We start from the raw sequence: 12,127 nt of genomic DNA on the forward strand, positions 1-12,127 counted from the left end.
AAATTAATGCTGACCAATGTGATACCTTTTTTGGTAGAACAGAGAGCAGTTATTAACGGGTGCTGAATACTTTAGTTGAATCTCTAAATTAATTGCGAACATCTAAGGTGGATTGGAGGTGAAAAACATCCCAGCAGAAGTGAACCGTTTACAGTTAATCTAAATTTTGCATTTTGGTTAAGTATTTGAACTTTTAGCTAATCAGCACCTTGATGAGAGTTATTAATGTGTAGGGGTTGAGGTGAATCTTATGAATGCTCATCCTGGCCACTGGTCTCAAAATACTCATTACTGCCTTAGATGTTGGCAAATGTAAATATGATTTTGGACAATATTTGTCTGGCTCCGTTCCTACCTTTCCAACAGATCCCACTTCATCTCTCTCCACAACCACACCTCTGCTACAGCCGCAGTCACTCAAGGCGTTCCCCAAGGCTCCGTACTCGGCCCCCTCCTCTTCATCATCTACATCCTCCCCCTTGGTCAGATACTCCGCCACTTCAATCTGGACTTCCACTGTTACGCTGATGACACCCAGATTTACCTTGGCACCAAATCCCCCCACAACCCCCCCCCCCCCCCTCTCCCATATCAACTCCTGTTTGTCAGCTATAAAAACCTGGATGCAACATAATTTCCTCAAACTCAACAGCGATAAGACAGAATTCCTCCTCATAGGCTCCAAAGCCACACTCAGCAAAATCAATAACCCCACTCTCACCATCGACGGCACCACTGTCTCCCCATCTCCCCAGGCCCGCAACCTTCGCGTGATCTTTGATTCCACCCTCTCCCTTGAGCCTCACATCCGCCATGTCATTAAAACCTCCTTCTTTCATCTCCGCAACATCGCCAAACACAGACCCTCTCTCACACCGCCTGCTGCTGAAAGACTCATCCATGCCTTCATCTCCTCCCGACTGGACTATTGCAACTCACTTCTCCTTGGCATCAGCTCCACCTACATCAACCGACTCCAACTGGTCCAGAACGCAGCCGCCCGACTCATCACCCACACCAAATCCTGGCATCACATCACTCCAGTCCTCAAAAAACTTCACTGGCTTCCCATCTCCCACCGGATCACCTACAAAATCCTGGTCCTCACCTACAAAGCCCTCCACCATCTGGCCCCCCCATATCTCACTGACCTCCTCTCCCCCTACCAACCCTCACGGTCCCTCAGATCCACATCAGCCGGTCTCCTCTCCATCCACAAGTCCAACCTCCGCAGTTTTGGGGACAGAGCCTTCTCCAGGGCAGCTCCCAGGCTCTGGAACTCCCTCCCCCAACTGATCCGCAATTCCGTGTCCCTCACCATCTTCCAGTCCCACCTCAAGACCCATCTATTCACCTCTGCCTATCCTTAGCCCCACGTCCCCGTCCCTTTTCATCTGTGCATTAATTGCCTCATACTGTGTTTTGTATTGAATTCTGTCTTTACTTTGTGTACTAGTCATGTCTCTACTATTTATTTCATTCCCCTTACATGTTTTTCCTCTACATGCTCAATTTTTGTAAGGTGTCCTTGAGACTCTTGAAAGGCACCCATAAATAAAATTTATTATTATTATTATTATTAATATTTGTTATTTGTGATATTTACAGATACTCAAACAGGAATGGCCAAAACACTGGCCTACATTCATCAGTGACATCGTAGGAGCAAGCAGAACCAGCGAGAGCCTATGTCAGAACAACATGATTATTCTCAAATTATTGAGTGAGGAAGTGTTTGATTTCTCCAGTGGGCAAATGACCCAAGTTAAAGCAAAACATCTAAAGGACAGGTATATCTCGGAAATTACATTTTATTCAATTAAAAAAATTATTCCAGGTGCTTGATCAGTGATTTCTTGTTTCTTTATAGCATGTGCAATGAATTCTCTCAGATATTCCAGCTGTGCCAATTTGTCATGGTAAATAATATTTTTAACTTTTTGTTATTAACCATGCCCATTTTCATTTTAATTAATTCAGATTTCATAACTTTTTTTTGTTTGCTTGCAGGAAAACTCTCAAAATGCACCTCTTGTTCAAGCAACCTTAGAAACATTGCTGAGGTTCTTAAACTGGATTCCGCTTGGATATATCTTTGAAACTAAACTAATTAGCACGCTAGTATATAAAGTATGTACATCTTCACGGAATCAGGATACGCAGAATTTTTCAGATGAGAAATTGGCCATAGCTAATATATTTCTCTCTTTTTAGTTTCTCAATGTACCCATGTTCAGAAATGTTACTCTGAAGTGCCTGACAGAGATAGCTGGAGTAAGCGTTAGCCAGTATGAAGAACAGTTTGTTACTCTCTTCACCCTAACAATGATACAGCTGAAGCAGGTATTTTAAATTTGATCCTTTGTGAAAGTAGTTAATCTAATGCTACATTCTCTATAAATCTCTGAAGGTCACTTGTATAATGCATCATTTTGCATGTACAGGCCCCCCCGGGTTATGGGTGACCTGACTGCAAACGCTCCCAGTAATTTTTAAAGTATTTTTCAAGACAGGAAAGTTAGTTACAGAAATGCAAACATGAGGAATAATTGAATTGGGATAGCGACTGGTTAATTCAAAAGCCATGTTTTTGAATAACAAGTAATCTTGCAGCAATCAAACAGATACATTGCCTTTACGAACACTCCCTGTACACAGTGGTACTAAAGAAATTTGCTTTGGAAACTTGACAAGGCAAATCTATATCAAACTTTATAACATTCATCGACGCTTTTAAAGCCATCAAAATTTGTCTTTGGATATGGGACATTCTGATTCTGCACCATTGTACATTCCACAGGGGAAGACAATGTTTATGTGAATTGAACCTCATTGAAATAATTTGCATCTTGGTGCAAATATTCAGTTTACAGGCATTTCTCAGGATCAGGACCCATGTGCAACCCATGATTATCTGATATTACATTTGGCACTTCATCCATCACTGCTTCTGACAGCTCCAACAGGATCTCAGTCACATATTCTCTTCCAACCCACCTCTACCATGACCATTTCTGCTTTGCATAGGAACCACTCCATTACTCCTTAGTCTGCTCATCCCATGCCAGCCAACCACCCTCCCATCCCCTTGTACTTTCCCTGGCAGCCGTGGGTAGATTTCTACACGTCTAGTCTAGATCCCTTGGGAAATTGAACAAAAAGTAAACTGTTGGAAGAGCTTTGCAGGTCGGGCAGCATTTGTGGTGGGGTGGGGGGTGAAATTGTTGAGATTTCTGGTCACGACTCCATCAGAACTGAAGAGTGGGAGGGAAGAAGGCCAGTATAAAGGGATGATTGAGATAAGCCAGGAAGCAGTATCTTCCTTTGGGATCATGTTTGTTTTAATTTTCCTCTGTCACTGTCATCGGAGATCTAAACTCTTTCAGGTCGTGCAAAAATCACAATGCATCTTCAACCTTATCTACTACACTTGTTGCTCTCCATGTGGTTTCCTGTACATGGGAAAGACCAAGAATAGACGGCGATCGTTTAGCAAAACATTTGCACTCTGTCCACAATGGCTAACTTGAGCTGCCAGTTGTATGCTGCTTTAACTGGTCATCTCTTCCTATTCCCGCACCAACCCGAGTGTCTTCGGCTTTCTCCACTGTCAGGTTGAAGTCAAACGCAAGCTAGAAGTACAACACCTCATATTTTGTCTGCTTAGACTACAACCCAATGGTATGAATGTTGATTTTTTTCCTGTTTTGAGTATCATTGTACACTCTGTGGTTCTTTCTCTCCTAATGATCCATCGAGGTTCTCCCACTACCCCTTCCCAATTATTCAATTTTGTTCCTCTCGTGATTCCATCTGCCTGTCAGCCATGCACTTTGTTTGCTATTCCCTCCATCAACTGGTTCCATCTGCGCATCATGCCTCCCTTATCTGATTTCACTTCTCACCATCTGTACTGCAGCGTCTTATGCCTCCACATATTACGTTACACTCTCTGTCTCTACCCCCTCTTCTGACTTTGCCCATCACCCCCATGCCATGTGCTCCCTTTGTCACTCTCCTTATTGGTCTCTACCTATCATTCATCAACCATTGTCTCCCATTTGGCTCTATCTTTTGTTTGCCACCTCACCTACACCTATCACCTGCCAGCCCATGTCGTTCTCCTACCTCTCTCCTTTTTATACTGGCCACCTCCCCTCTACGGTATCAGTTCTGATGCAGGGACGCTACTCAAACCTCAGCTGTCTCACTTTCCTTGAGTTTGTTTTTGGCTCCATATTACTACAACTGCAGTCTCTTGTGCTAGTGAGTAGTATAGAGTAGTATATTGTGCCAGTGTAGAAATTCCTCAGTTACTTTATGTCTTACTGCCTTTTTTTATACATATACATGTTTTGCCATCTTTGGTAAGATTACATTACTTTATTCCAGTATGAAAACCAATTTGAGTGTTTAATTTTCCAATTTTATACACTGAATATAACTAATGAATTTTGAGTTTTTGATGTAGCTATTGTATAGAATAAATTATGACCAGAGGTGGTAGACATGTCTACTTTTACTATTATAGATGCTTCCCTTAAATACCAATATACGAATGGCATATGCAAACGGCAAGGATGATGAGCAGAACTTCATCCAGAACTTGAGTCTCTTTCTTTGTACTTTCTTAAAAGAACATGGACAGCTCGTTGAAAAAAGATTGAATTTAAGAGAAACTCTTATGGAGGTAAGAATGTTAATTTGTTTTGAAATCTACATTTAAAGATTCACCAGTGAGGCCGTCATTTATGTCCTGTATCCAGAATATGGTGGTAAACTTTTGCCTTGAACCACTGCATTATCCCTTTCAGTGGTGGAAGTTCCAATGAGTTTGTGTGCACCTCTCATCTATTGCCAGAGTGAGGCCACATGCAAACTGGAGGAATAGAACCTCATATTCCACTTGAGGAGCTTATAACCCAACGGTATGAGCGTTGAATTATTCATTTTTGGGTAACTTCTACAAATGCTGTCTTCCCCCCTCTCCACCTACATTCCTTCCTCCAGCTTCACAATTCCCAACTCTTTATCCTTTTGGGCTCACACCTGTTTTTTTTAATCTGGCCTTTGTCCAACAATCCGTCTAAAAAAAAAAACCCTCGTCTATGTTTTTTTATCGGCCATGTTTTGACCTGCTTGCGTCCTCTTTTCTTTCTGTCCCCCAACACAATCAGCCTGACCCAAAACGTCGCCTATTTGTTTTCTCTAGAGATTCTACCTGACCTGAAACATGCTGGTTACTCCTGCATTTTGTCTGTCTTTGGCTAACCAGCATCTGTAGTTCATTGTTACTACAAATATTTAGGATATTGAATATCATTTGGGCTCTTTTTTCATGGTGAATATTGATTTAGGTTACTGGAAGACATTTGTGCTTTTATAGGAACATAATATCGTGACCTTATTAGCAATGCATTTGTACAGGCAAGTGAAGGATATACTATTGCATGACACTGCCTTTGATGTCTACATTTTGGAAAAGATTTGAAGCATATGTGTGTTAATGAACTCAAAATATTAATGTTATTTTACCATTGTACATGTGCTAAGCCGAGAAAAGAATGACTTGGGATAAATCTATGAATTTGCAGGCTCTTCATTACATGCTGCTGGTCTCTGAAGTGGAAGAAACTGAGATTTTCAAAATTTGTTTGGAGTATTGGAATCATTTGTCTTCTGAGCTCTATAGGGAAAGTCCCTTCTCAACACCTGCAGCACCTGTGCTTTCTGGAAGTCAGCATTTTGATGTGCCTCCAAGAAGACAACTTTATTTGCCAGTATTATCCAAGGTGGGCATTAAATAGTTTTTTCGCTGATTTTGGGCTGCTTTTAAGATGTTAAGACGAGCAGAAAAATAAACGTGCTTAGGTGGTTTTCTGTGAAGAGATGTTTAGAATATTTTTTATGTATCTATAATTCCTTTGGTTCAGGTTACATTGTTTCCCTAGCTTTTTAACGCATGGACAACACTCACAGTTGATCTACTTCCTATGGATAAGGTCTGTGGTGGCGCAGCAGTAGAGTTGCTGCCTTGCCCTGGTAGTCAAGATGGGAAGAAATACCAGACCCATGATGTACCAGAAATCGAACACCCTCACTGTGAATACAGGATCACCCCAGGGTTGTATCCTCAGCCCCATACTGTACTCCCTGTACACACATGACTGTGTGGCCAGGTTCAGCTCCAACTCTATAATCAAGTTTGCTGATGACACTGTGGTGGTGGGCCTGATCTCCGATAACAATGAGAAGGCCTACCGGGAGGAGGTGGCTGATCTGGCACTCTGGTGTCCGGACAACAGCCTCCTCTTGGATGTCATAAAAACTAAGGAGCTGATTGTGAACTTTAAAAGGGCACAACGTCCGAGGACATATACGCCACTGGAGATAATGAGACCTTGTGGCACGTATGCCACAAGGTGGTGGTATGGAAAACCTGACATGGATTATGGATCAGGTCATCAGCAGCAAAACCAGACACTGATCAAATCAGCAATACTGTTTGATCTACAGATTGTTCTATGTGATTGATGAGCATAGTGGTTACTTTAATTTCAATATTGAGCACTTGTAAGTATTGACATTTCTTTCTCAAAGGTTCGTCTTCTAATGGTCAGTCGTATGGCCAAGCCGGAAGAGGTATTAGTGGTGGAAAATGACCAAGGAGAGGTTGTGCGAGAGTTTATGAAAGATACAGATTCCATCAACTTGTATAAAAATATGAGGGAAACGCTTGGTAAGATTTTTTTCTTTCCTTCTCCACCAGGCATGATATTCTTCCGATTTAAATCGGAATTCTGTTTTTTTTGTTTCCCTATTATTCAATTTTCTGTGCCCGATTATTTGGCGACCAATCAACCGTTGTCTCTAAGGGGGTTGCATTCAATCACCGACCAGCTTCCCTTAAAATTCCAGTCCAATCAACAAATCCATCTCATGCCGTCCAATCAGCCGCTGCTCCAAGGGCATTGTGTCCAATCACATAATGCGCCGGGCACTCGGTGACCAATCAGACACAGTCTCCGAGGGGCGTTGCGGCCAATCACCGACCAGCTTCCCCTTCTGAAACTTTCAGTATTGCTGATTTGATCAGTGTCTGGTTTTGCTGCTGATGACCTGATCCATAATCCCTTTCTGAAACAGAAGATGGCTGCAGCCAAAATCACTATTTCTGTGCTGTTTGCACACAGTGCTAGGCAAAGAGTCATTTCAGGTAACATTTTTTTGTTACGATTTTTTTTTTTTAGCAGTATGAAGTCATTTATTTCATGAAATATATATCTTTTGGGGGTTATTTTACTAGTTATGTGTTAGAAAAATTCTAAGCTTCTGTTATGTAAACTACCAGCAGAAAGCTTGGGAATCACTTTCAATTTATGGAAAATGCAGGAGCCCCCTGAACTCCCACTGGGGAGGCCTGACTGGCCTCCTGGACCCATGGCCAATACTTTTTTTCTGGAGGTGATTATCATGCCTGCTCCACGTAGGATAAGATATAAATCTGTTTAGAAGTGAGCATGTTAGTGAGTTTGCTCAATTTTCAATAATATATAAATAGATCCTTTAAATATATGGTCTCTTGCAAGCACCAGATGAATTAAATGGTGAAATATGCGACAGGTGTGATTTTTTTTGCGAGTAATGTATTTTTTAAAGCTTATTTGGGAAAATTGTTCCTTGGGTTACTTACTTTGATACTGAAGTTGGAAATAGAATAATTACATGATTTGTCTAACAATTATTGTCATGCAAAGAATACATTTATTATGACTGATTTATTTGAATACCTTGATTCAGTTACCGCATCCTGCGGATCAAATTTTTTTTATTGAGGAGACATTTTAAAACCGTAGCTCTGGTAATATCTTATAATATAAAAGCAGGGAATACTCAGCTAGTCTGGGGTTAGTGGAATAGATTTAACATTTCATGTTGATGACCAGTTATGAATTTTGGATATTTTAAATTGCACAGTAAGAAGGTTGGGCAGAGAACCAAATTGGAGGTTGGTGATGAGGAGACTGAGAAAGTGAGGTGATATTGGTGATGATAGTTGAAAGATGGTAGTGACAGTGAGTGAGTGGAGGTAGAAATTTGAGGAGACAAAATTTGAGCAGCCAAAAGAGAAATGGAATCAAATCTTAACTGCAGGAAGTGTGAAGTGCAACCCTAAAATATCCAGTTAGCTGTAATTATTAAATGCAATCATACCTGAAGGCTGTAAGGTGCCATTCTTTATTTTTTATTATTTGTATTTAATTTTTTATTTCGAACATAATAAAAGAATAAAAAGCAAGTGTGAAACAGCATACAAAAACAAAACAAAAATATTTATAAAGTGTCATAAAGAAATATAAATAAATGAAATCATATGTGTCCGAAAAGGAGCAGGAAGAAGCCAAAGCTTATTAATTCCCACCCCTTTTTCAACTGCTTATAATTTTCTTATACAAATTTAGCAGCTATATGTACACCAGCAGCTATATGTCCACCAAATTATTTCCATGTATACACTAATCAAATATTTACAAAGCCATACAAAAAAGAGAGAAAAAGAAACTCTCATGTACTATACAGTATCTCCTAGTCATATATACAACCCATCACCCTATAATCACCCTTCCCAATACAATCAGTATAACAAATATCCCACTCACAATCACCTATATCATCCCAATATCATTTAAAAATGTTTTTGTACATCTTTTTAAACTGAATTACGTTTGTGCTAAGTTTTATCTCCTGTTCCAGAACATTGCACAAATTCACCCCACGGATTGCTATGCACATACTTTTAAGAGTTGTTCTGACTGAGTTTTTTAAAATTATGTTCCTCTCTCAAATTATACCCACCCTGTCTTTCCATAAACTGTTTTTGTACATTTCTTGTACATGATTTGTGCAGCTTAAATTTAACCAGATTGGTGAACTTCAGTGTATGTGACTTTAAGAATAATAAATTGATATGTTCAAGATATCCAACGTTATTGAAAATTCTTATTGCTCTTTTTTGTAATGTGCATAACGGCTGTAGGTTGGTTTTGTAGGTGTTACCCCATATCTCCACACAGTAACTCAGATATGGCAATATGAATGAATATGTGGTCCAGAATGTGTCTTGATTTTCCCAATATTGCTATAGACTTTGCCAGTTTTGCTTTGACGTGGTTTATATGTGGTTTCCAGCAGATTTTGTGGTCTAAGATCACACCAAGAAATGTATTTTCATATACTCTTTCTGTACTTATGTTACCTATTTTCAATTGTGCTTGAGGGTTTGTTTTATTTTTTCCAAATAGCATAATCTTTGTTTTGCTTAAATTTAGAGACAATTTGTTGACATCAAACCACTGTTTTAATTTATTCATTTCTGATGTGATGAGCTCCAAAAGCTGATGATGTTGATGATGTTCGAAAGGGCTAATTAAATTTTGAATTAAAAAGTGCTCTCAAAATTTCCCGTTCTGTTTCTCACTCCTCTTTCCATTATAAACAATAGGCTGTTATCCTTTCCTTCTACCTCTCAGCCTTCCCATTCAAAGCATTAATGTAATTTCTAATGCCAAACTACATCAGAAAACTCCCTCTCCCCTGCAAGCATTCCAAGGGACAATTTTCCGCAATTGAAGGAGTGGCATCATTTTTGCACACTGAATGGAAATTCTGCAATGGGCTCATCAATCTGCCCATTTTAATTTCCCCATTGTTGAGGCCACACTGAGACAAAACATAGTATCCTCAATATCAATAAAGAGAACATTCATTTTTTCACCTGCAATGAGGGAAGAGGTAAACAGATGTCGCACTCTCAATTGTATGGGCTGGTACATGGGATCCTTGTGTTGATAGAGATGGATTAAGTCCTGTGCAGGAAAGTGTCCTGTTTGAATGCTTACAGGGAAGAGTGAGGTGTCTGGTGTAGTGTGGTGTTGGAAATAACATTAATGCTTTAAATGGGAAAGCTGAGGAGTAGAAGGAAAGGACAAGAGGCGCCTATTATTTAGGGTGGGAAAATTCACTTTTTCCCCCATATTATACTTGTCCTGTTTACAAGTTTACATTGGTTGGTACCATTGGAAATGGTTCTGTCAGCACACGTGACCGAAACAGAAACTGAGTGAATGCAATGGGATCCTGGCAAGAAGCAGAATGGGAGACAATACTGTATAGCTAGGATGTTTAAGAAAGAGCTGCAGAGGCTGACAATCGAAGGTAGACAAAAATGCTGGAGAAACTCAGCAGGTGAGGCAGAACCAATGGAGAAACAGAATAGACAACGTTTCGGGTCGAGACTCTTCTTCAGACTGATGTCGGGGGGAGGGGGGGGGGGAGAAAGGAAGTAGGCGGAGACAGAAGTCCATATATATATATCCCCCCCCCCCCCCCCTCGACTCCTTCCAAGGACCCAAATCAGTCTTTCCAGGTGAGGCAGATGTTTACCTGCACCTCCTCCAACCTCATCTACTGCATCCGCTGTTCTAATTGTCAACTTCCTTACATCGGCGAGACCAAGCGCAAGCTCAGCGATCGCTTCGTGTCAGTCCGTGTCAACCAACCTGATCGCCCGTTTGCGCAGCAATTCAACTCCTCCACCCCCCCCCCCCCCCACATTCCCAATCTGACCTTTCTGTCCTGGGCCGCCTTCATTGCCAGAGGGAGGCACAGTGCAAATTGGAGGAACAGCACCTCATATTTTGCTTGGGTAGTTTACGCCCCAGCGGTATGAACATTGATTTCTCTAATTTTAGATGGACCTGAAACATCGCCTATTCCTTCTCTCCATAGATACTGCCTCAGCCGCTGAGTTTCTCCGGCATTTTTTGTCTACCTTTTGTATAGCCAGGGTGTTTGGAGTTCATGGGCCTTTGCTGGAAACTTATTCCTGGCTTATCTGCTGAAATTGAGATAAAATTGGGAAAAGAGACAGAGCCAGATAATTGCAAGCTTTTCATTAACTGCAGTCTTATCCAGTGCACAATGGCCTTGAAGAAGTCAGTTTTTCTTCAGATGCCTTTTCCATTATATTTTCTCTGACAGAAGTTGGAATGTTTTCTTTTGACAGTTCATTATTCAACATTGTTTGTAGTTTGTTTGTAGTTTATTGTTATATACAATAAGACCTGAGCAATATTTGGGCATAGTGTTCAATACTAAGAAGCTCTTTGTACTGCTAAAGTGCTGGACTGATGGCATCTCCATCATGAGATGATATTGCAGTTCAGTTCAGCGGCATTGCCTTTTCTCTCTCATATTGCACTGATATTCTTGAGATGGAGGCACCATTGACCAGAACATAACTGGACCAATCATAAGAGTGGGTTGAAGGATGTAAATCCTACTATATTGGTTCTCAAAACCTTTTGACTGTCTACAAAACAGGAGTGGGATGTGAGATTTCCACCTGATATTGCATCCTAAACATGTCATTTCACTTCCACTATTGCTTAGAAGCCATAGTAACCATGTATAGCAACTAAGAATCATCTACAAAATTTACTGCAGCAACTCTTCAGCACTCCATAGAAATATATATGGCTGGCTACCATGTGGAAAAAAATCCATGTGTATATGACACTTTACCCCAGTGGTTCTTAACCTTTTTGGCCCCACGGCCCTATCAGACATTCTTGATCAGTACCGTGACCCCCGAAACAAAAATTGAAAAAAAAAAATCCTGATTTAATAAAACATGCCTGCCAATACTCAGTCAATGGGATGGCTGAAATTGCTTCGCAGCCATCAGGCAATCAAAACGAGGACGAATGCTCGACAGGCAGCACCTCATTATCAGCGTCGATCACAAGCCTATTGCACGCCTTCGTTTTCAGAGTTACCATGGTTGAGAATTCAGCCTCACAGCGATAGGTTGAGGGGGACTGGACCAATAGGGTCAGGGCCCTCTTCGAAAGAACAGGACAGTCCTTCACTTTCAGCCAAAACATGGCGAGCTCTTGTTCCATTAAGTCACTTTTGAGCTGTGCATCTACACGAATTCGGTAAGATTCAACCTTCGCAGCCACGTCAGTATCGCTGATGGCACCGTCTTCAACAGAAAAGGGTCGGACTATCCACTCATCACGAGAGCGGTCGTCCAGTCCGGGGAAGTAACGTTCGATGGCTTCAC

The 12,127-nt window shown here is 40.9% G+C and overlaps 1 protein-coding gene across 10 annotated transcripts in view; it reads left to right on the plus strand.

The window, feature by feature from the left end:
* xpo1 (exportin 1) overlaps nucleotides 1-12,127 on the plus strand; it is a 71,212-nt gene that overhangs the window by 31,499 nt on the left and 27,586 nt on the right. For all 10 annotated transcript variants that reach the window (XM_033025140.1, XM_033025134.1, XM_033025136.1 and 7 more), the window contains 7 exons: nucleotides 1,609-1,790; nucleotides 1,871-1,919; nucleotides 2,011-2,130; nucleotides 2,215-2,343; nucleotides 4,532-4,690; nucleotides 5,595-5,792; nucleotides 6,601-6,739. In XM_033025140.1, the coding sequence (XP_032881031.1) occupies nucleotides 1,609-1,790; nucleotides 1,871-1,919; nucleotides 2,011-2,130; nucleotides 2,215-2,343; nucleotides 4,532-4,690; nucleotides 5,595-5,792; nucleotides 6,601-6,739 (976 nt within the window). The remainder of the gene's footprint in view (nucleotides 1-1,608; nucleotides 1,791-1,870; nucleotides 1,920-2,010; nucleotides 2,131-2,214; nucleotides 2,344-4,531; nucleotides 4,691-5,594; nucleotides 5,793-6,600; nucleotides 6,740-12,127) is intronic.

This window comes from Amblyraja radiata, chromosome 8 (assembly GCF_010909765.2).
Source record: "Amblyraja radiata isolate CabotCenter1 chromosome 8, sAmbRad1.1.pri, whole genome shotgun sequence".
Classification (NCBI taxonomy): Eukaryota; Metazoa; Chordata; class Chondrichthyes; order Rajiformes; family Rajidae; genus Amblyraja; species Amblyraja radiata.